This window comes from Engystomops pustulosus, chromosome 10, assembly GCF_040894005.1.
Source record: "Engystomops pustulosus chromosome 10, aEngPut4.maternal, whole genome shotgun sequence".
In the NCBI taxonomy this organism is placed as follows: domain Eukaryota; kingdom Metazoa; phylum Chordata; class Amphibia; order Anura; family Leptodactylidae; genus Engystomops; species Engystomops pustulosus.
In genome coordinates this window covers 1,445,994-1,471,991 of record NC_092420.1, presented here as the reverse complement: position 1 = coordinate 1,471,991, position 25,998 = coordinate 1,445,994, and the positions used below count along the sequence as shown (strand labels likewise).

The 25,998-nt window shown below is 50.4% G+C and overlaps 1 protein-coding gene across 1 annotated transcript in view; it reads left to right on the top strand.

The window, feature by feature from the left end:
* The window catches only part of DOCK3 (dedicator of cytokinesis 3), a gene marked incomplete at its 5' end in the record, with an annotated part of 168,055 nt that overhangs the window by 79,776 nt on the left and 62,281 nt on the right, over positions 1–25,998 (top strand). The window contains 13 exons of the mRNA XM_072128238.1: positions 9,636–9,784; positions 9,854–9,938; positions 10,192–10,233; positions 11,329–11,480; positions 11,577–11,658; positions 11,855–11,915; positions 11,984–12,131; positions 14,176–14,264; positions 19,246–19,371; positions 22,225–22,349; positions 24,772–24,934; positions 25,118–25,224; positions 25,294–25,465. Coding sequence (XP_071984339.1) covers positions 9,636–9,784; positions 9,854–9,938; positions 10,192–10,233; positions 11,329–11,480; positions 11,577–11,658; positions 11,855–11,915; positions 11,984–12,131; positions 14,176–14,264; positions 19,246–19,371; positions 22,225–22,349; positions 24,772–24,934; positions 25,118–25,224; positions 25,294–25,465 — 1,501 coding nt within the window. The remainder of the gene's footprint in view (positions 1–9,635; positions 9,785–9,853; positions 9,939–10,191; positions 10,234–11,328; positions 11,481–11,576; positions 11,659–11,854; positions 11,916–11,983; positions 12,132–14,175; positions 14,265–19,245; positions 19,372–22,224; positions 22,350–24,771; positions 24,935–25,117; positions 25,225–25,293; positions 25,466–25,998) is intronic.

Below are 25,998 nucleotides of genomic sequence, written 5' to 3'. Positions count from 1 at the left end.
CATCCACCCCTATATCTGTATACTGTACACCCCCTATATCTGTATAACATCCACCCCTATATCTGTATACCATCCACCCCTATATCTGTATACCACCCACCCCCTATATCTGTATACCATACACCCCCTATATCTGTATACCATCCACCCCTATATATGTATACCATCTACCCCCTATATCTGTATGCCATACACCTCTTATATCTGTATACCATCCACCCCCTCTATCTGTATACCATCCCCACCGTATATCTGTATACCACCCACCCCTATATCTGTATACAATCCACCCCCTATATCTGTATACCATCCACCCCCTATATCTGTATACCATACACCTCCTATATCTGTATACCATACACCCCTATATCTGTATACCATCCACCCCCTATATATGTATATTATACACCCCCTATATCTGTATACCATCCACCCCCTATATCTGTATACCATCCACCCCCTATATCTGTATACCATCCACCCCTATATATGTATACCATTCACCCCTATAACTGTATACCATACACCTCCTATATCTGTATACCATCCACCCCCTATATCTGTATACCATCCACACCCTATATCTGTATACCATCCACCCCCTATATCTGTATATCATACACCCCTATATCTGTATACTATCCACCACCTATATCTGTATACCATCCACCCCCTATATCTGTATATCATACACCCCCTATAACTGTATACCATCCACCCCCTATATCTGTATACCATCCTACCCTATATCTGTATACTGTACACACCCTATATCTGTATACCATCCACCCCTATATCTGTATACCATCCTACCCTATATCTGTATACTGTACACACCCTATATCTGTATACCATCCACCCCTATATCTGTATACCATCGACACCCCCTTTATACGTATACCATCCACCACCTATGTCTGTATACCATCCACCCCCTATATCTGTATACTGTACACACCCTATATCTGTATACCATACACCCCCTATATCTGTATACCATCGACACCCCCTATATACGTATACCATCCACCCCCTATATCTGTATGCCATACACCTCCTATATCTGTATACCATCCACCCCCTATATCTGTATAACATACACCCTCTATATCTGTATAACATACACCCCCTATATCTGTATACCATACAACCCCTATATCTGTATACCATACACTCCCTTTATCTGTATAACATACACCCCCTATATCTGTATAACATACACCCCTATATCTGTATACCATACACCCCCTATATCTGTATACCATCCACCCCCTATATCTGTATACCATACACCCCCTATATCTGTATGCCATACACCTCCTATATCTGTATACCATCCACCCCCTAGATCTGTATACCATACACCTCCTATATCTGTATACCATACACCTCCTATATCTGTATACCATACACCCCCTATATCTGTATACCATACACCCCCTATATCTGTATACCATCCACCCCCTATATCTGTATACCATCTACCCCTATATCTGTATACCATCCACCCCCTATATCTGTATACCATCCACCCCCTATATCTGTATACCATCCACCCCCTATATCTGTATACCACCCACCCCCTATATCTGTATAACATACACCCCCTATATCTGTATACCATACACCCCCTATATCTGTATACCATACACCCCCTATGTCTGTATACCATCCACCCCCTATATATGTATATTATACACCCCCTATATCGGTATACCATACACCCCCTATATCTGTATACCATCCATCCCCTATATCTGTATAACATACACCCCCTATATCTGTATACCATCCACCACCTATATCTGTATACCATCCACACCCTATATCTGTATACCATCCACCCCCTATATCTGTATACTGTACACACCCTATATCTGTATACCATCCACCCCTATATCTGTATACTGTACACACCCTATATCTGTATACCATCCACCCCCTATATCTGTATAACATACACCCCCTATATCTGTATACCATACACCCCCTATATCTGTATACCATACACCCCCTATATCTGTATACCATACACCCCCTATATCTGTATAACATCCACCCTCTATATCTGTATACCATCCACCCCTATATCTGTATACCATCCACCCCTATATCTGTATACTGTACACCCCCTATATCTGTATAACATCCACCCCTATATCTGTATACCATCCACCCCTATATCTGTATACCATACACCCCCTATATCTGTATAACATCCACCCCTATATCTGTATAACATACACCCTCTATATCTGTATACCACCCACCCCCTATATATGTATATCATACACCCCCTATATCTGTATAACATCCACCCCTATATCTGTATAACATACACCCCCTATATCTGTATACCATCCACCCCCTATATCTGTATACCATCCACCCCCTATATCTGTATACCACCCACCCCCTATATCTGTATAACATACACCCCCTATATCTGTATACCATACACCCCCTATATCTGTATACCATACACCCCCTATGTCTGTATACCATCCACCCCCTATATATGTATATTATACACCCCCTATATCTGTATACCATACACCCCCTATATCTGTATACCATCCATCCCCTATATCTGTATAACATACACCCCCTATATCTGTATACCATCCACCACCTATATCTGTATACCATCCACACCCTATATCTGTATACCATCCACCCCCTATATCTGTATACTGTACACACCCTATATCTGTATACCATCCACCCCTATATCTGTATACTGTACACACCCTATATCTGTATACCATCCACCCCCTATATCTGTATAACATACACCCCCTATATCTGTATACCATACACCCCCTATATCTGTATACCATACACCCCCTATATCTGTATACCATACACCCCCTATATCTGTATAACATCCACCCTCTATATCTGTATACCATCCACCCCTATATCTGTATACTGTACACCCCCTATATCTGTATAACATCCACCCCTATATCTGTATAACATACACCCTCTATATCTGTATACCACCCACCCCCTATATATGTATACCATCCACCCCCTATATCTGTATACTGTACACACCCTATATCTGTATACCATCCACCCCTATATCTGTATACTGTACACCCCCTATATCTGTATAACATCCACCCTCTATATCTGTATACCATCCACCCCTATATCTGTATACCATCCACCCCTATATCTGTATACTGTACACCCCCTATATCTGTATAACATCCACCCCTATATCTGTATACCATCCACCCCTATATCTGTATACCATACACCCCCTATATCTGTATAACATCCACCCCTATATCTGTATAACATACACCCTCTATATCTGTATACCACCCACCCCCTATATATGTATTTCATACACCCCCTATATCTGTATAACATCCACCCCTATATCTGTATAACATACACCCCCTATATCTGTATACCATCCACCCCCTATATCTGTATATCATACACCCCCAATAACTGTATACCATACCCCCATTATATCTGTATACTATCCACCCCCTATATCTGTATTCCATCCACACCCCCTATATCTGTATACCATACACCCCCAATATATGTATACCATCCACCCCCTATATCTGTATAACATACACCCCCTATATCTGTATACCATACACCCCCTATACCTGTATACCACCCACCGCCTATATCTGTATATTATACACCCCCTATATCTGTATCCCATACAGCCCCTATATCTGTATACCATACACCCCCTATTTCTGTATACCATCCACCCCCTATATCTGTATACCATACACCCCCTATATCTGTATTCCATCCACTCACCCTATATCTGTATACCATCCACACCCCCTATATCTGTATACCATACACCCCCCTATATCTGTATACCATCTACCTCCTTTGCCTGTATACCATCCACCCCCTATATCTGTATACCATCCACCCCCTATATATGTATATTATTCACCCCCTATATCTGTATACCATCCACCCCCTATATCTGTATAACATACACCCCCTATATCTGTATACCATCCACCCCCTATATCTGTATATCATACACCCCCTATATCTGTATACTGTGCACACCCTATATCTGTATACCATACACCCTCTATATCTGTATTCCATCCACCCCCTATATCTGTATACCATCCACCCCCTATATCTGTATACCATTCACCCCTATATCTGTATACCATCCACCCCCTATATCTGTATACCATCCACCCCCTATATCTGTATACCACCCACCCCCTATATCTGTATAACATACACCCCCTATATCTGTATACCATACACCCCCTATGTCTGTATACCATCCACCCCCTATATATGTATATTATACACCCCCTATATCTGTATACCATACACCCCCTATATCTGTATACCATCCATCCCCTATATCTGTATAACATACACCCCCTATATCTGTATACCATCCACACCCTATATCTGTATACCATCCACACCCTATATCTGTATACCATCCACCCCCTATATCTGTATACTGTACACACCCTATATCTGTATACCATCCTCCCCTATATCTGTATACTGTACACACCCTATATCTGTATACCATCCACCCCCTATATCTGTATAACATACACCTCCTATATCTGTATAACATACACCCCCTATATCTGTATACCATACAACCCCTATATCTGTATACCATCCACCCCCTATATCTGTATAACATACACCTCCTATATCTGTATAACATACACCCCCTATATCTGTATACCATACACCCCCTATATCTGTATAACATCCACCCTCTATATCTGTATACCATCCACCCCTATATCTGTATACCATCCACCCCTATATCTGTATAACATCCACCCCTATATCTGTATACCATCCACCCCTATATCTGTATACCATACACCCCCTATATCTGTATAACATCCACCCCTATATCTGTATAACATACACCCTCTATATCTGTATACCACCCACCCCCTATATATGTATATCATACACCCCCTATATCTGTATACCATCCACCCCCTATATCTGTATATCATACACCCCCAATAACTGTATACCATACCCCCATTATATCTGTATACTATCCACCCCCTATATCTGTATTCCATCCACCCCTATATCTGTATACCATACACCCCTTATATCTGTATACCATCCACCCCCTATATCTGTATACCTTCCACCCCCTATACCTGTATACCATCCACCCCCTATATCTGTATAACATACACCCCCTATATCTGTATACCATACACCCCCTATACCTGTATACCACCCACCGCCTATATCTGTATATTATACACCCCCTATATCTGTATCCCATACAGCCCCTATATCTGTATACCATACACCCCCTATATCTGTATACCATCCACCCCCTATATCTGTATACCATCCACCCCCTATATCTGTATTCCATCCACACCCCCTATATCTGTATACCATACACCCCCCTATATCTGTATATCATCCACAACCCCTATATCTGTATACCATCCACCCCCTATATCTGTATACCATCCACCCCCTATATCTGTATTCCATCCACTCACCCTATATCTGTATACCATCCACACCCCCTATATCTGTATACCATCCACCCCCTATATCTGTATACCATCCACCCCCTATATATGTATATTATTCACCCCCTATATCTGTATACCATCCACCCCCTATATCTGTATAACATACACCCCCTATATCTGTATACCATACACCCCCTATATCTGTATACCATCCACCCCCTATATCTGTATACCATCCACCCCCTATATCTGTATTCCATCCACACCCCCTATATCTGTATACCATACACCCCCTATATCTGTATATCATCCACAACCCCTATATCTGTATACCATCCACCCCCTATATCTGTATACCATCCACCCCCTATATCTGTATTCCATCCACTCACCCTATATCTGTATACCATCCACACCCCCTATATCTGTATACCATCCACCCCCTATATCTGTATACCATCCACCCCCTATATATGTATATTATTCACCCCCTATATCTGTATACCATCCACCCCCTATATCTGTATAACATACACCCCCTATATCTGTATACCATCCACCCCTATATCTGTATGCCATACACTCCCCATATATGTATATCATACACCCCCTATATCTGTATACTGTACACACCCTATATCTGTATACCATACACCCCCTATATCTGTATTCCATCCACCCCCTATATCTGTATACCATACACCCCCTATATCTGTATCCCATACAGCCCCTATATATGTATCCCATACAGCCCCTATATCTGTTTACCATACACCCCCTATATCTGTATACCATTTACACCCCTATATCTGTATACCATCCACCCCCTATATCTGTATACCATCCACCCCCTATATCTGTATAACATACACCCCCTATATCTGTATACCATACACCTCCTATATCTGTATACCATACACCTCCTATATCTGTATACCATACACCTCCTATATCTGTATACCATACACCCCCTATATCTGTATACCATCCACCCCCTATATCTGTATACCATCCACCCCCTATATCTGTATATTATTCACCCCCTATATCTGTATACCATCCACCCCCTATATCTGTATAACATACACCCCCTATATCTGTATACCATACACCCCCTATATCTGTATACCATCCACCCCCTATATCTGTATACCATCCACCCCCTATATCTGTATTCCATCCACACCCCCTATATCTGTATACCATACACCCCCTATATCTGTATATCATCCACAACCCCTATATCTGTATACCATCCACCCCCTATATCTGTATACCATCCACCCCCTATATCTGTATTCCATCCACTCACCCTATATCTGTATACCATCCACACCCCCTATATCTGTATACCATCCACCCCCTATATCTGTATACCATCCACCCCCTATATATGTATATTATTCACCCCCTATATCTGTATACCATCCACCCCCTATATCTGTATAACATACACCCCCTATATCTGTATACCATCCACCCCTATATCTGTATGCCATACACTCCCCATATATGTATATCATACACCCCCTATATCTGTATACTGTACACACCCTATATCTGTATACCATACACCCCCTATATCTGTATTCCATCCACCCCCTATATCTGTATACCATACACCCCCTATATCTGTATCCCATACAGCCCCTATATATGTATCCCATACAGCCCCTATATCTGTTTACCATACACCCCCTATATCTGTATACCATTTACACCCCTATATCTGTATACCATCCACCCCCTATATCTGTATACCATCCACCCCCTATATCTGTATAACATACACCCCCTATATCTGTATACCATACACCTCCTATATCTGTATACCATACACCTCCTATATCTGTATACCATACACCTCCTATATCTGTATACCATACACCCCCTATATCTGTATACCATCCACCCCCTATATCTGTATACCATCCACCCCCTATATCTGTATACCATACACCCCCTATATCTGTATACCATAAACCCCCTATATCTGTATACCACCCACCCCCTATATATGTATATTATACACCCCCTATATCTGTATACCATCCACCCCCTATATATGTATATTATACACCCCCTATATCTGTATACCATACACCCCCTATATCTGTATACCATCCATCCCCTATATCTGTATACCATCCACACCCTATATCTGTATACTGTACACCCTATATCTGTATACCATCCACCCCTATATCTGTATACCATCCACCCCCTATATCTGTATACCATCCACCCCCTATATCTGTATACTGTACACCCCCTATATCTGTATACCATCCACCCCTATATCTGTATACTGTACACACCCTATATCTATATACCATCCACCCCTATATCTGTATACCATCCACCCCCTATATCTGTATACCATCCACCCCCTATATCTGTATACTGTACACACCCTATATCTGTATACCATCCACCCCCTATTTCTGTATACCATCTACCCCCTATATCTGTATACTGTACACACCCTATATCTATATACCATCCACCCCTATATCTGTATACCATCCACCCCCTATATCTGTATACCATCCACCCCTATATCTGTATACCATCCACCCTCTATATCTGTATACCATACACCCCCTATATCTGTATACCATCCACAACCCCTATATCTGTATACCATCTACCTCCTTTACCTGTATACCATCCACCCCCTATATATGTATATTATACACCCCCTATATCTGTATACCATCCACCTCCTATATCTGTATACCATCCACTCCCCCTATATCTGTATACCATCCACCCCCCTATATCTGTATACCATCCACCCCCCATATATGTATATCATACACCCCCTATATCTGTATACCATCCACCCCCTATATATGTATAGCATACACCCCTATATCTGTATACCATCCACCTCCTATATGTGTATACCATCCACTCCCCCTATATCTGTATACCATCCACACACCCCCTATATCTGTATACCATCCACCCCCCAGATATGTATAGCATACACCCCTATATCTGTATACCATCTACCTCCTTTACCTGTATACCATCCACCCCCTATATCTGTATACCATCCACACCCCCTATATCTGTATACCATCCACCCCCTATATCTGTATACCATCCACCCCCTATATCTGTATACCATCCACACCCCCTATATCTGTATACCATCCACCCCCTATATCTGTATACCATCCACACCCCCTATATCTGTATACCATCCACACCCCCTATATCTGTATACCATCCACCCCCTATATCTGTATACCATCCACTCCCTATATCTGTATACCATCCACCCCCTATATCTGTATACCATCCACACCCCCTATATCTGTATACCATCCACCCCCTATATCTGTATACCATCCACCCCCTATATCTGTATCCCATACAGCCCCTATATCTGTATACCATCCACCCCCTATATCTGTATACCATCCACCCCCTATATCTGTATTCCTCCCCATCTCTATACCATGTATACATTTCCCATGCCTCCCCTATATCTATATACCATTGTGATGTATGTATTTACCATCCATACCTGTACCATACACCCCCTATATCTGTATACCCTCTGTATTATCTGTACACCATTGTGATGTATGTATATACCATGCCTCCCCTATATCTGTATACCCTCAGTATTATCTGTATAGCATTGTGATGTATGTATATACCCTCCATACGTGTACCCGGGTGCTGGCTCCTGTGATTGGCTCGTGCATTGTGATGATATGGCTGGTGGGTGGATGCAGCAGATCTGTGCCTGCTCTTCCCTCTGCCCACTCACCGCAGCAGATCTCACGCAGTGAGTGGCAGACGACACTATTACACTTCATCTCCGCAGCAGCACATAGGAGAATGTACCCGCCAGGTCACACCAGAGGTGAGTGGGGTCAGAGGCCGCTAGACAGGAAGTCACGTGATCTGCCGGGGGTCAGCGAGAGGCCTGATTACAGGTCAGCGGGGGGGTCACACATTGCAGGGGGCCTTGTCTGCTCCGCTCTGTGTAAGATCTCTGCTAGCTGGAAACCTGATGTGCACAAGGTGATTCTATTCACTGACAGCAAGCAGAGGTCTCAGAATGTCATATGCTGGTGGATTTAACCCTTTCTTTGTCTGCTCCTGTAGAAGCACAAGGTGGACCTCTTCTACAAGCTGCGGCATGTGATGAGCGAGGTGACTGACCTGCGGCGGCAGCTGCTGTCGGGTCACCTCACCCAGGACCAGGTGCGGGAGGTCAAGAGACACCTGACTGTGCGCCTGGACTGGGGCAATGAGTGAGTACGGAGCGGGGCACGGCCCGGGCGGAGGTGTGCTGGTACTGACCCGTCTTCTCTCCTCCGCAGACACCTGGGTCTGGACTTAGTCCCCCGCAAGGAGTTTGAAGCTGTCGATTCTGACCAGATCAGCGTCTCTGACTTATACAAGATGGTGAGACATTGGTACTACAACTCTCAGCATGCGCGGGAGGCGGGAGGCTCATGATGGGAGGTCACCGTGGCAACATCATTGTGTACAAAGAAGATCACATGATCCTTCCCGGGCGTCATGTGATGCACCATGTGACCCCGCTTGTGCTGCGCTCCCCTTAGTTTCTGGGGGTGTTGTCGGGGTCCCTCCTCGCCCGCCGTGACCCCGCTGTGGGGTTAGATGCGTCTCTGACCTTCTGTTATTTTCTCTGCAGCATTTGTCAAGTCGTCACAGTGTTCAGCAGAGCACGAACCAGGTAAGGAGGAAGGGGTATCAGGGGGGCAGTTATGGAGGGAGGGGGGCGCTCATGGAGGGAGGGGGGCGCTCATGGAGGACGGGGGGGGCGCTCATGGAGGGAGGGGGGCGCTCATGGAGGACGGGGGGGCGCTCATGGAGGACGGGGGGGCGCTCATGGAGGACGGGGGGGGGGCGCTCATGGAGGGAGGGGGGCGCTCATGGAGGACGGGGGAGGCGCTCATGGAGGGGGGGAGGCGCTCATGGAGGGGGGGAGGCGCTCATGGAGGACGGACGGGGGGCGCTCATGGAGGACGGACGGGGGGCGCTCATGGAGGACGGACGGGGGGCGCTCATGGAGGACGGACGGGGGGCGCTCATGGAGGACGGATGGGGGGCGCTCATGGAGGACGGATGGGGGGCGCTCATGGAGGACGGGGGGCGCTCATGGAGGACGGGGGGCGCTCATGGAGGACGGGGGCGCTCATGGAGGGAGGGGGGCGCTCAGTTATGGAGGACGGGGGCAGTTATGGAGAACGGGGGCAGGTTATGGAGGACGGGGGCAGGTTATGGAGGACGGGGGCAGTTTTGGGGACGGGGGCAGGTTATGGAGGACGGGGGCAGGTTATGGAGGACGGGGGCAGGTTATGGAGGACGGGGGGCAGGTTATGGAGGACGGGGGGCAGGTTATGGAGGACGGGGGGCAGGTTATGGAGGACGGGGGGCAGGTTATGGAGGACGGGGGGCAGGTTATGGAGGACGGGGGCAGGTTATGGAGGACGGGGGGCAGGTTATGGAGGACGGGGGGCAGGTTATGGAGGACGGGGGGCAGGTTATGGAGGACGGGGGGGGCGGTGATGGAGAGCGGGGGGGGGCGGTGATGGAGGACGGGGGCAGGTCATGGAGGACGGGGGCAGGTCATGGAGGACGGGGGCAGGTCATGGAGGACGGGGGCAGGTCATGGAGGACGGGGGCAGGTTATGGAGGACAGGGGGCAGGTTATGGAGGACGGGGGGCAGGTTATGGAGGACGGGGGCAGGTTATGGAGGAGGAGGGCAGGTTATGGAGGAGGGGGGCAGTTATAGGCCCAGGCCGGTGACCTGGTTCTCTCACACAGGCGGACACCCTGAGGCAGAGGCACAAGGAACCTCGCGCCCCAGTCCCTCACCACCTGCTCCTCAACCTGAAGAGCTTCACCCACAGCAACATCGGGGAGGACGTGGATCTCTTCTTCTCACTCTATGACATGCGAGAGGCTCGGCAGATCAGGTGACTCACGCCCCATCGCCCCACGACTGTCACCCACGTGCCCCTGCCTCCATCATGTCTCCCGCCTGTCACACTTACCTCTGTCTTCACTTCCAGTGAGAGGTTCATGGTTCGACTCAACAAGAATGGAGGCCCCAGGAACCCCGAGAAGCTGGAGCGGCTGTGCGCCTTGTTCACCGTACGTGATCCATAGACGCGTCCTGTATGTAGCATGTGTCATGTATATTCCCCCGGATTATTCTGTGTGCTGTGACTGTGCACCGGCTCAGCCCTCGGTGTGGTGCCTTGTATTTGGGGTGACGAGGGCTCAGGGGGGAGACGTCTGACCCTATAAGGTTTAGCTATTTGTGTGACTTGTTGATACTTTATGGCAGGATTTGAGCAGTAAGGATGTGAAGCGGGACCTGCACCTCATCGTACATGTCATCCGGATAGGTAGGTGACCCTCGTGCCCAGGATAACGCCTCATGTGAGGACCGGCGCCTTATTCCCATTTATTACAGGGAGAATGCTCCTAAATGACTCCCGGAAGGGCCCCGCACACATCCATTACCGGAGACCCTATGGATGCGCTGTGCTCAGCCTGGGGGAAGTGCTGCCAGCGCTGTGCGAACACCGAGAGGAGAAGGACTTTGTCATGAAGGTTTATATGTGAGTACACAGCCCGGTACATGGATACAGTATAACAGTGTATATGTGAGTACACAGCCCCGGTACATGGATACAGTATAACAGTGTATATGTGAGTACACGGCCCCGGTACATGGATACAGTATAACAGTGTATATGTGAGTACACGGCCCTGGTACATGGATACAGTATAACAGTGTATATGTGAGTACACAGCCCCGGTACATGGATACAGTATAACAGTGTATATGTGAGTACACGGCCCTGGTACATGGATACAGTATAACAGTGTATATGTGAGTACACGGCCCTGGTACATGGATACAGTATAACAGTGTATATGTGAGTACACAGCCCCGGTACATGGATACAGTATAACAGTGTATATGTGAGTGCACAGCCCCGGTACATGGATACAGTATAACAGTGTATATGTGAGTACACAGCCCCGGTACATGGATACAGTATAACAGTGTATATGTGAGTACACGGCCCTGGTACATGGATACAGTATAACAGTGTATATGTGAGTACATGGCCCTGGTACATGGATACAGTATAACAGTGTATATGTGAGTACACGGCCCTGGTACATGGATACAGTATAACAGTGTATATGTGAGTACACGGCCCTGGTACATGGATACAGTATAACAGTGTATATGTGAGTACACAGCCCCGGTACATGGATACAGTATAACAGTGTATATGTGAGTACACGGCCCTGGTACATGGATACAGTATAACAGTGTATATGTGAGTGCACAGCCCCGGTACATGGATACAGTATAACAGTGTATATGTGAGTACACAGCCTGGTACATGGATACAGTATAACAGTGTATATGTGAGTACACAGCCCCGGTACATGGATACAGTATAACAGTGTATATGTGAGTACATGGCCCTGGTACATGGATACAGTATAACAGTGTATATGTGAGTACATGGCCCTGGTACATGGATACAGTATAACAGTGTATATGTGAGTACACAGCCCCGGTACATGGATACAGTATAACAGTGTATATGTGAGTACACAGCCCTGGTACATGGATACAGTATAACAGTGTATATGTGAGTACACAGCCCCGGTACATGGATACAGTATAACAGTGTATATGTGAGTACATGGCCCTGGTACATGGATACAGTATAACAGTGTATATGTGAGTACATGGCCCTGGTACATGGATACAGTATAACAGTGTATATGTGAGTACATGGCCCTGGTACATGGATACAGTATAACAGTGTATATGTGAGTACACAGCCCCGGTACATGGATACAGTGTATATGTGAGTGCACAGCCCTGGTACATGGATACAGTATAACAGTGTATATGTGAGTGCACAGCCCTGGTACATGGATACAGTATAACAGTGTGTATGTGAGTACACAGCCCCGGTACATGGATACAGTATAACAGTGTATATGTGAGTGCACAGCCCTGGTACATGGATACAGTATAACAGTGTATATGTGAGTACACAGCCCCGGTACATGGATACAGTATAACAGTGTATATGTGAGTACACTGCCCTGGTACATGGATACAGTATAACAGTGTATATGTGAGTACATGGCCCTGGTACATGGATACAGTATAACAGTGTATATGTGAGTACATGGCCCTGGTACATGGATACAGTATAACAGTGTATATGTGAGTACACGGCCCCGGTACATGGATACAGTATAACAGTGTATATGTGAGTACACAGCCCTGGTACATGGATACAGTATAACAGTGTATATGTGAGTGCACAGCCCCGGTACATGGATACAGTATAACAGTGTATATGTGAGTACACAGCCCTGGTACATGGATACAGTATAACAGTGTATATGTGAGTACACGGCCCCGGTACATGGATACAGTATAACAGTGTATATGTGAGTACACAGCCCTGGTACATGGATACAGTATAACAGTGTATATGTGAGTACACAGCCCCGGTACATGGATACAGTATAACAGTGTATATGTGAGTACATGGCGTTAGATTCTTGTGCTTGGATGTCTTCCTCCTGTCACTTCTCTCTGTCATGTTATCCCTCCAGGTGTAATAATGAGAATGAATGGTACCAGATCCATGAAAATATAATCCGGAAGACCAGCACCAAGTACTCCACCCCCAGCTCCAACTACGGTACCAGTCAGAACCCACTTCTTGCCCTCTGCAGAGCCAGACCCTCGCCCCGGGCTCCTCACTGTCTACTGAGCCCTCTCCTCACTGTCTGCTGAGCCCTCTCCTCACTGTCTGCTGAGCCCTCTCCTCACTGTCTGCTGAGCCGCCTCCTCTCCTCACTGTCTGCTGAGCCCCGCCCCCCTCCTCAGTGTCTGCTGAGTCTCCTCTCCTCAGTGTCTGCTGAGCCTCCTCTCCTCAGTGTCTGCTGAGCCTCCTCTCCTCAGTGTCTGCTGAGCCTCCTCTCCTCAGTGTCTGCTGAGCCTCCTCTCCTCAGTGTCTGCTGAGCCTCCTCTCCTCAGTGTCTGCTGAGCCTCCTCTCCTCAGTGTCTGCTGAGCCCTGTCCTCACTGTCTGCTGAGCCGCCTCCTCTCCTCACTGTCTGCTAAGCCCCCCCCCCCCTCCTCAGTGTCTGCTGAGTCTCCTCTCCTCAGTGTCTGCTGAGCCTCCTCTCCTCAGTGTCTGCTGAGCCTCCTCTCCTCAGTGTCTGCTGAGCCTCCTCTCCTCAGTGTCTGCTGAGCCTCCTCTCCTCAGTGTCTGCTGAGCCTCCTCTCCTCAGTGTCTGCTGAGCCTCCTCTCCTCAGTGTCTGCTGAGCCTCCTCTCCTCAGTGTCTGCTGAGCCTCCTCTCCTCAGTGTCTGCTGAGCCCTGTCCTCACTGTCTGCTGAGCCCTCTCCTCAGTGTCTGCTGAGCCTCCTCTCCTCACTGTCTGCTGAGCCCCCTCTCCTCACTGTCTGCTGAGCCCCCTCTCCTCACTGTCTGCTGAGCCCCCTCTCCTCACTGTCTGCTGAGCCCTCTCCTCACTGTCTACTGAGCCCTCTCCTCACTGTCTACTGAGCCCTCTCCTCACTGTCTGCTGAGCCCTCTCCTCACTGTCTGCTGAGCCCTCTCCTCACTGTCTGCTGAGCCTCCTCTCCTCACTGTCTGCTGAGCCTCCTCTCCTCAGTGTCTGCTGAGCCCCCTCTCCTCACTGTCTGCTGAGCCCCCTCTCCTCACTGTCTGCTGAGCCCCCTCTCCTCACTGTCTGCTGAGCCCTCTCCTCACTGTCTGCTGAGCCCTCTCCTCACTGTCTGCTGAGCCCCCTCTCCTCACTGTCTGCTGAGCCCTCTCCTCACTGTCTGCTGAGCCCTCTCCTCACTGTCTGCTGAGCCCTCTCCTCACTGTCTGCTGAGCCCTCTCCTCACTGTCTGCTGAGCCTCCTCTCCTCCAGTGTCTGCTGAGCCTCCTCTCCTCAGTGTCTGCTGAGCCTCCTCTCCTCCGGTGTCTGCTGAGCCTCCTCTCCTCCGGTGTCTGCTGAGCCTCCTCTCCTCAGTGTCTGCTGAGCCTCCTCTCCTCAGTGTCTGCTGAGCCTCCTCTCCTCAGTGTCTGCTGAGCCTCCTCTCCTCAGTGTCTGCTGAGCCCTCTCCTCACTGTCTGCTGAGCCTCCTCTCCTCACTGTCTGCTGAGCCTCCTCTCCTCAGTGTCTGCTGAGCCCTCTCCTCAGTGTCTGCTGAGCCCTCTCCTCAGTGTCTGCTGTCGCCCTCTCCTCAGTGTCTGCTGTCGCCCTCTCCTCAGTGTCTGCTGTCGCCCTCTCCTCAGTGTCTGCTGTCGCCCTCTCCTCAGTGTCTGCTGTCGCCCTCTCCTCAGTGTCTGCTGTCGCCCTCTCCTCACTGTCTGCTGAGCCTCCTCTCCTCACTGTCTGCTGAGCCTCCTCTCCTCACTGTCTGCTGAGCCTCCTCTCCTCACTGTCTGCTGAGCCTCCTCTCCTCAGTGTCTGCTGTCGCCCTCTCCTCAGTGTCTGCTGAGCCTCCTCTCCTCAGTGTCTGCTGTCGCCCTCTCCTCAGTGTCTGCTGTCGCCCTCTCCTCAGTGTCTGCTGAGCCTCCTCTCCTCAGTGTCTGCTGAGCCTCCTCTCCTCAGTGTCTGCTGAGCCTCCTCTCCTCAGTGTCTGCTGAGCCTCCTCTCCTCACTGTCTGCTGAGCCTCCTCTCCTCAGTGTCTGCTGAGCCTCCTCTCCTCAGTGTCTGCTGAGCCTCCTCTCCTCAGTGTCTGCTGAGCCTACTCTCCTCAGTGTCTGCTGAGCCCTCTCCTCACTGTCTGCTGAGCCCTCTCCTCACTGTCTGCTGAGCCCTCTCCTCACTGTCTGCTGAGCCCTCTCCTCACTGCCTGCTGAGCCCTCTCCTCACTGTCTGCTGTGCCTCTCCTCCTCACTGTCTGCTGAGCCTCCTCTCCTCAGTGTCTGCTGAGCCCTCTCCTCAGTGTCTGCTGAGCCCTCTCCTCAGTGTCTGCTGAGCCCTCTCCTCAGTGTCTGCTGAGCCCTCTCCTCAGTGTCTGCTGAGCCCTCTCCTCAGTGTCTGCTGTCGCCCTCTCCTCAGTGTCTGCTGTCGCCCTCTCCTCAGTGTCTGCTGTCGCCCTCTCCTCAGTGTCTGCTGTCGCCCTCTCCTCAGTGTCTGCTGAGCCTCCTCTCCTCACTGTCTGCTGAGCCTCCTCTCCTCAGTGTCTGCTGAGCCTCCTCTCCTCACTGTCTGCTGAGCCTCCTCTCCTCAGTGTCTGCTGTCGCCCTCTCCTCAGTGTCTGCTGTCGCCCTCTCCTCAGTGTCTGCTGTCGCCCTCTCCTCAGTGTCTGCTGTCGCCCTCTCCTCAGTGTCTGCTGTCGCCCTCTCCTTAGTGTCTGCTGTCGCCCTCTCCTCAGTGTCTGCTGAGCCTCCTCTCCTCACTGTCTGCTGAGCCTCCTCTCCTCAGTGTCTGCTGAGCCTCCTCTCCTCACTGTCTGCTGAGCCTCCTCTCCTCAGTGTCTGCTGTCGCCCTCTCCTCAGTGTCTGCTGAGCCTCCTCTCCTCAGTGTCTGCTGTCGCCCTCTCCTCAGTGTCTGCTGTCGCCCTCTCCTCAGTGTCTGCTGAGCCTCCTCTCCTCAGTGTCTGCTGAGCCTCCTCTCCTCACTGTCTGCTGAGCCTCCTCTCCTCAGTGTCTGCTGAGCCTCCTCTCCTCAGTGTCTGCTGAGCCCCCTCTCCTCACTGTCTGCTGAGCCTCCTCTCCTCAGTGTCTGCTGAGCCTCCTCTGAGCCTCCTCTCCTCAGTGTCTGCTGAGCCTCCTCTCCTCAGTGTCTGCTGAGCCTCCTCTCCTCAGTGTCTGCTGAGCCTCCTCTCCTCAGTGTCTGCTGAGCCTCCTCTCCTCAGTGTCTGCTGAGCCTCCTCTCCTCAGTGTCTGCTGAGCCTCCTCTCCTCAGTGTCTGCTGTCGCCCTCTCCTCAGTGTCTGCTGAGCCTCCTCTCCTCACTGTCTGCTGAGCCTCCTCTCCTCACTGTCTGCTGAGCCTCCTCTCCTCACTGTCTGCTGAGCCTCCTCTCCTCAGTGTCTGCTGTCGCCCTCTCCTCAGTGTCTGCTGAGCCTCCTCTCCTCAGTGTCTGCTGTCGCCCTCTCCTCAGTGTCTGCTGTCGCCCTCTCCTCAGTGTCTGCTGAGCCTCCTCTCCTCAGTGTCTGCTGAGCCTCCTCTCCTCACTGTCTGCTGAGCCTCCTCTCCTCAGTGTCTGCTGAGCCTCCTCTCCTCAGTGTCTGCTGAGCCTCCTCTCCTCAGTGTCTGCTGAGCCTCCTCTCCTCAGTGTCTGCTGAGCCTCCTCTCCTCAGTGTCTGCTGAGCCTCCTCTCCTCAGTGTCTGCTGAGCCTCCTCTCCTCAGTGTCTGCTGAGCCTCCTCTCCTCAGTGTCTGCTGAGCCTCCTCTCCTCAGTGTCTGCTGAGCCCTCTCCTCACTGTCTGCTGAGCCCTCTCCTCACTGTCTGCTGAGCCCTCTCCTCACTGTCTGCTGAGCCTCCTCTCCTCACTGTCTGCTGAGCCTCCTCTCCTCAGTGTCTGCTGAGCCCTCTCCTCAGTGTCTGCTGAGCCCTCTCCTCAGTGTCTGCTGAGCCCTCTCCTCAGTGTCTGCTGAGCCCTCTCCTCAGTGTCTGCTGAGCCCTCTCCTCAGTGTCTGCTGAGCCCTCTCCTCAGTGTCTGCTGTCGCCCTCTCCTCAGTGTCTGCTGTCGCCCTCTCCTCAGTGTCTGCTGTCGCCCTCTCCTCAGTGTCTGCTGTCGCCCTCTCCTCAGTGTCTGCTGTCGCCCTCTCCTCAGTGTCTGCTGTCGCCCTCTCCTCAGTGTCTGCTGTCGCCCTCTCCTCAGTGTCTGCTGTCGCCCTCTCCTCAGTGTCTGCTGTCGCCCTCTCCTCAGTGTCTGCTGAGCCTCCTCTCCTCAGTGTCTGCTGAGCCTCCTCTCCTCACTGTCTGCTGAGCCTCCTCTCCTCAGTGTCTACTGAGCCTCCTCTCCTCAGTGTCTGCTGAGCCTCCTCTCCTCAGTGTCTGCTGAGCCTCCTCTCCTCAGTGTCTGCTGAGCCTCCTCTCCTCAGTGTCTGCTGAGCCTCCTCTCCTCAGTGTCTGCTGAGCCTCCTCTCCTCAGTGTCTGCTGAGCCTCCTCTCCTCAGTGTCTGCTGAGCCTCCTCTCCTCAGTGTCTGCTGAGCCTCCTCTCCTCAGTGTCTGCTGAGCCTCCTCTCCTCAGTGTCTGCTGAGCCTCCTCTCCTCAGTGTCTGCTGAGCCTCCTCTCCTCAGTGTCTGCTGAGCCTCCTCTCCTCAGTGTCTGCTGAGCCTCCTCTCCTCAGTGTCTGCTGAGCCTCCTCTCCTCAGTGTCTGCTGAGCCTCCTCTCCTCAGTGTCTGCTGAGCCTCCTCTCCTCAGTGTCTGCTGAGCCTCCTCTCCTCACTGTCTGCTGAGCCTCCTCTCCTCACTGTCTGCTGAGCCCTCTCCTCACTGTCTGCTGAGCCTCCTCTCCTCACTGTCTGCTGAGCCCCTGGCAGTCGTGTTGTACATGCTTCGGGCTGTGATGTGACTGGACAGCTCCGCACCCACATGCATGTATCCCCATAGCTCCCAGTGATAAGCGTCCCCCCGGTCCTGAGTCTGCTGCAGGGTCTCGGGGTAACCTTGTGCCTTGTGATGTCTTTCCTGTCATTTAGGCCTCATTGTATCCTTACAACTCCTGCGAGGCGACATGGAGCAGATCCGCAGGGAAAACCAGCTGCTGTTCAACAGGGGGGCAGCCGTGACCCGGAAACTGGGGTTCCCCGATGTCATCATGCCCGGTATATACTAATACAGAGAACATCCACATACATACACTGTATATAGGTATATACATAGATATAGTCACCTACATATATAACATACATACATGTGTACAGTATAGCCGCACATACATCCACAGATACCAGCATGGACAGGACACACCAAAGGGCTGCACTCACCTCCTCATTCCAAGAGTCACTGACTCAAGATATTGTAGATTCACACAAGGCATCAAACACTCTGACTCATCACATGTGGAATTATATACTTACCTTAACAGTGTGAGACCCCAGAGAATCTCTTATACCCCCGCTCCTTGTGCTGTGGTCACTGCTCTGCACAGTCTGGGCTGCTCTCCATGAGAAACAAGAGGTAGTCACCTGGAGAGACGCAAGAGGTAGTCACCTGGAGAGACGCAAGAGGTAGTCACCTGGAGAGATACAAGAGGTAGTCACCTGGAGAGATACAAGAGGTAGTCCCCTGGAGAGGTACAAGAGGTAGTCCCCTGGAGAGATACAAGAGGTAGTCACCTGGAGAGATACAAGAGGTAGTCACCTGGAGAGATACAAGAGGTAGTCACCTGGAGAGATACAAGAGTCAGTCACCTGGAGAGATACAAGAGTCAGTCACCTGGAGAGATACAAGAGGGAGTCACCTGGAGAGATACAAGAGGTAGTCCCCTGGAGAAGTACAAGAGGTAGTCCCCTGGAGAGGTACAAGAGGTAGTCCCCTGGAGAGGTACAAGAGGTAGTCACCTGGAGAGATACAAGAGGTAGTCACCTGGAGAGATACAAGAGGGAGTCACCTGGAGAGATACAAGAGGGAGTCACCTGGAGAGATACAAGAGGGAGTCACCTGGAGAGGTACAAGAGGTAGTCACCTGGAGAGGTACAAGAGGTAGTCACCTGGAGAGGTACAAGAGGTAGTCACCTGGAGAGGTACAAGAGGTAGTCACCTGGAGAGGTACAAGAGGTAGTCACCTGGAGAGGTACAAGAGGTAGTCACCTGGAGAGGTACAAGAGGTAGTCACCTGGAGAGGTACAAGAGGTAGTCACCTGGAGAGGTACAAGAGGGAGTCACCTGGAGAGGTACAAGAGGTAGTCACCTGGAGAGGTACAAGAGGTAGTCACCTGGAGAGGTACAAGAGGGAGTCACCTGGAGAGGTACAAGAGGGAGTCACCTGGAGAGGTACAAGAGGGAGTCACCTGGAGAGGTACAAGAGGGAGTCACCTGGAGAGGTACAAGAGGTAGTCACCTGCAGAAGTACAAGAGGTAGTCACCTGCAGAGGTACAAGAGGTAGTCACCTGGAGAGGTACAAGAGGTAGTCACCTGGAGAGGTACAAGAGGTAGTCACCTGGAGAGGTACAAGAGGTAGTCACCTGGAGAGGTACAAGAGGTAGTCACCTGGAGAGGTACAAGAGGTAGTCACCTGGAGAGGTACAAGAGGTAGTCACCTGGAGAGGTACAAGAGGGAGTCACCTGGAGAGGTACAAGAGGGAGTCACCTGGAGAGATACAAGAGGGAGTCCCCTGGAGAGATACAAGAGGGAGTCCCCTGGAGAGATACAAGAGGGAGTCACCTGGAGAGATACAAGAGGAAGTCATCTGAAATGGTCTCCAACAGTCTTGTAGGAGATCCCACACACCATCACACCCAACAGTGTCACCAGCAAAGCCCCCCACACCATCACATCCAGCAGTGACCTCCTACACATCACACCCAACAGTGTCACCAGCGCAGCCCCCCCACCACCACCACCGCCATCACACCCAACAGATGAACTTCTCCTCTGCGGCAGGGGCGACTCATGGTCTTCCTTTCCTGGGTCGCTCCTCATGTCACCCAGCTGATTTTTTTTTGCCATAAAACATGTCCCAGTCTCTTCAGTAGGACGATCAGCAGTGTATCCTCCTGACACCTACACAACTGATGCCCCAACCACATCTATAGGGCAAGAAATCCCTTATTACCCCTGACAGGGCACCTGTGATGTGAGAACCTTTCCAGGTGACTACCTCTTGTATCTCATGAAGAGCAGCCCAGACTGTGCAGAGCAGTGACCACAGCACAAGGAGCGGGAATATAAGAGATTCTCCGGGGTCTCACAATGTTTGGTAAGAATATAATTCCACATGTGATAAGTCAGAGTGTTTGATGCCTTCAGCTCTTTAATGTATGTGCAGGTCCTGCTGTCCTTTGGTGTATGTGCAGGTCCTGATGTGCTTTGGTGTATGTGCAGGTCCTGCTGTCCTTTGGTGTATGTGCAGGTCCTGATGTGCTTTGGTGTATGTGCAGGTCCTGCAGTCCTTTGGTGTATGTGCAGGTCCTGCAGTCCTTTGGTGTATGTGCAGGTCCTGCAGTCCTTTGGTGTATGTGCATGTCCTGCAGTCCTTTGGTGTATGTGCAGGTCCTGACGTGCTTTGGTGTATGTGCAGGTCCTGATGTGCTCTGGTGTATGTGCAGGTCCTGCAGTCCTTTGGTGTATGTGCAGGTCCTGCAGTCCTTTGGTGTATGTGCAGGTCCTGCAGTCCTTTGGTGTATGTGCAGGTCCTGCAGTCCTTTGGTGTATGTGCAGGTCCTGATGCTCATCCAGCTCTGCTCAGTCTAGTTTTTCACTCTCTCTTCATCTTGTTTCCTTGTGTTGTTCCTCAGAGGTGCAGATAGTAGAGTGTAAGTCCAGTGCACAGCGCTGCTTGTGTCTACCTGAGGATGGCGCTGCGGTGCCCCTGGGCAGTGAATGTTGCTGGGGGGGGTATGTTGTGCATGGCGTGACCTCTCCGCACCGGAGCGATGCTCTGCACTTTACAGAGTGGTTGCGATGCTCTGCAGAGTTCATAGTATTACTACATTGTGTGTGTCTTCATCACAGGGGACGTGCGCAATGATCTCTATGTGACCCTGGAGAAGGGCGACTTCGAGAGAGGAGGGAAGAGCGTGCAGAAGAATATCGAGGTCACCATGCACGTCCTGTACGCAGATGGAGAGAACCTGAGGGTAAGACATGAGCAAGGACTTGTACTCCAGTCACATCCAGAGCTGCCGCTACACCTCCTCACAATGCACCTGAGGGTAAGACATGACATACAGCAAGGACTTGTACTCCAGTCACATCCAGAGCTGCTGTTACACCGGAGGAGTGACTGCAGATACATTGTTGCTGTCTGATTGATGGGTAACCCAGGGGACTGAAGCTGTGGCACCATCACATCCGCCATAACATGGGAGCTATAGACACATATCCGGTATTTATCAGTCCCTGTCCTCATGACCTCTGGGGTCCCAGCACACGGAGAGCACCAGACTGTCTGTAACGGGAAACCTTTTATACAGATTATATGTAGAAATGATGACTGTGTGCCGTGTCCTGACCCTATAACCAGGAATGATGACTGTGTGTGCCGTGTCCTGACCCTATAACCAGGAATGATGACTGTGTGTGCCGTGTCCTGACCCTATTACCAGGAATGATGACTGTGTGCCGTGTCCTGACCCTATAACCAGGAATGATGACTGTGTGTGCCGTGTCCTGACCCTATAACCAGGAATGATGACTGTGTGTGCCGTGTCCTGACCCTATAACCAGGAATGATGACTGTGTGTGCCGTGTCCGGACCCTATAACCAGGAATGATGACTGTGTGTGCCGTGTCCGGACCCTATAACCAGGAATGATGACTGTGTGTGCCGTGTCCTGACCCTATAACCAGGAATGATGACTGTGTGCCGTGTCCTGACCCTATAACCAGGAATGATGACTGTGTGTGCAGTGTCCTGACCCTATAACAGGAATGATGACTGTGTGCCGTGTCCTGACCCTATAACAGGAATGATGACTGTGTGCCGTGTCCTGACCCTATAACCAGGAATGATGACTGTGTGTGCCGTGTCCTGACCCTATAACCAGGAATGATGACTGTGTGTGCCGTGTCCTGACCCTATAACCAGGAATGATGACTGTGTGCTGTGTCCTGACCCTATAACCAGGAATGATGACTGTGTGTGCCGTGTCCTGACCCTATAACCAGGAATGATGACTGTGTGCCGTGTCCTGACCCTATAACAGGAATGATGACTGTGTGCCGTGTCCTGACCCTATAACCAGGAATGATGACTGTGTGTGCCGTGTCCTGACCCTATAACCAGGAATGATGACTGTGTGTGCCGTGTCCTGACCCTATAACCAGGAATGATGACTGTGTGCTGTGTCCTGACCCTATAACCAGGAATGATGACTGTGTGTGCCGTGTCCTGACCCTATAACCAGGAATGATGACTGTGTGTGCCGTGTCCTGACCCTATAACCAGGAATGATGACTGTGTGTGCCGTGTCCTGACCCTATAACCAGGAATGATGACTGTGTGTGCCGTGTCCTGACCCTATAACCAGGAATGATGACTGTGTGTGCCGTGTCCGGACCCTATTACCAGGAATGATGACTGTGTGTGCCGTGTCCTGACCCTATAACCAGGAATGATGACTGTGTGTGCCGTGTCCTGACCCTATAACCAGGAATGATGACTGTGTGTGCCGTGTCCTGACCCTATTACCAGGAATGATGACTGTGTGTGCCGTGTCCTGACCCTATAACCAGGAATGATGACTGTGTGTGCCGTGTCCTGACCCTATAACCAGGAATGATGACTGTGTGTGCCGTGTCCTGACCCTATAACCAGGAATGATGACTGTGTGTGCCGTGTCCTGACCCTATAACCAGGAATGATGACTGTGTGTGCCGTGTCCTGACCCTATAACCAGGAATGATGACTGTGTGTGCCGTGTCCTGACCCTATAACCAGGAATGATGACTGTGCGTGCCGTGTCCTGACCCTATAACCAGGAATGATGACTGTGTGTGCCGTGTCCTGACCCTATAACCAGGAATGATGACTGTGTGTGCCGTGTCCTGACCCTATAACCAGGAATGATGACTGTGTGTGCCGTGTCCTGACCCTATAACCAGGAATGGTGACTGTGTGTGCCGTGTCCTGACCCTATAACCAGGAATGATGACTGTGTGTGCCGTGTCCTGACCCTATAACCAGGAATGATGACTGTGTGTGCCGTGTCCTGACCCTATAACCAGGAATGATGACTGTGCGTGCCGTGTCCTGACCCTATAACCAGGAATGATGACTGTGTGTGCCGTGTCCTGACCCTATAACCAGGAATGATGACTGTGTGTGCCGTGTCCTGACCCTATAACCAGGAATGATGACTGTGTGTGCCGTGTCCTGACCCTATAACCAGGAATGGTGACTGTGTGTGCCGTGTCCTGACCCTATAACCAGGAATGATGACTGTGTGTGCCGTGTCCTGACCCTATAACCAGGAATGGTGACTGTGTGTGCCGTGCCCGGTCCCTGCTGGATGTGCTGCTTTATATTGTAATAACTGCTGTGTGACTTGTGTCTTGCAGGACTGTGTCAGCCTGGGCACCGGGGAGCCCCCTCGCACCCAGTACCACTCATTCGTCCTCTACCACAGTAACAGTCCCCGCTGGGGGGAGCTGATAAAGCTGCCCATACCCATCGACCGCTTCCGGGGCTCCCACCTGCGCTTCGAGTTCCGGCATTGCTCCAGTAGGTCCCGGGACCATTCATGTGTGACCGATATACTGTGTCGGGGGTTGGAGTTTGGGTGATGGAGCGCATTGCGTTGGGGTCTGTCCTATAGATGGGGATGTGCGGTCCTATATATTACAGAGACTCTCTGTCCTTATGGGGGGTAGGACGCCTAATAATAACCTCACTGCCTCTCCACAGCAAAGGACAAGGGGGAGAAGAAACTCTTTGGCTTCTCGTTCACTCCATTGATGAGAGACGATGGGACAACGCTGTCTGATGACATCCATGAGCTTTATGTCTACAAGGTAAGGACATATTCCTTATGGACCCCCCTCCCCCGGTGCCACGGCCACTGACCACACATCTCTCCACAGTGTGACGAGAACAGCACCTTTAACAACCACGCTCTGTACCTGGGGCTGCCCTGCTGCAAGGACGACCTGAGCGGCTGCCCCAACATCCCGTCCAGTCTCATCTTCCAGCGCAGCCCAAAGGAGACGTTCTGCATCTCCACACAGCTCTCCTCCACCAAGCTGACACAGAACGGTACCGTGCACAGGCCCCCAAGTATATACCCCGATAACAAGTGTATAGAGGCACCAACCACCCCCCCCCTGCACCATGTGTATAGAGATCTCTAGTATCAACGCCCATCCCCAATACCTGCACCATGTGTATAGAGACCCCCAATACCTAATGTATGCAGGACCACAACACCAGCACCCAATGTATACAGAGCCCCTGTACCTGCACCCGATGTATACAGACCCCCTGTACCTGTACCCAATGTATACAGACCCCCTGTACCTGCACCCGATGTATACAGACCCCCTGTACCTGCACCTGATGTATACAGAGCCCCTGTACCTGCACCCGATGTGTACAGACCCCCTTTACCTGCACCCAATGTATACAGACCCCCCTGTACCTGCACCCAATGTATACAGACCCCCTGTACCTGCACCCGATGTATACAGACCCCCTGTACCTGCACCCGATGTATACAGACCCCCTGTACCTGCACCCGATGTATACAGACCCCCTGTACCTGCACCCAATGTATACAGACCCCCCTGTAC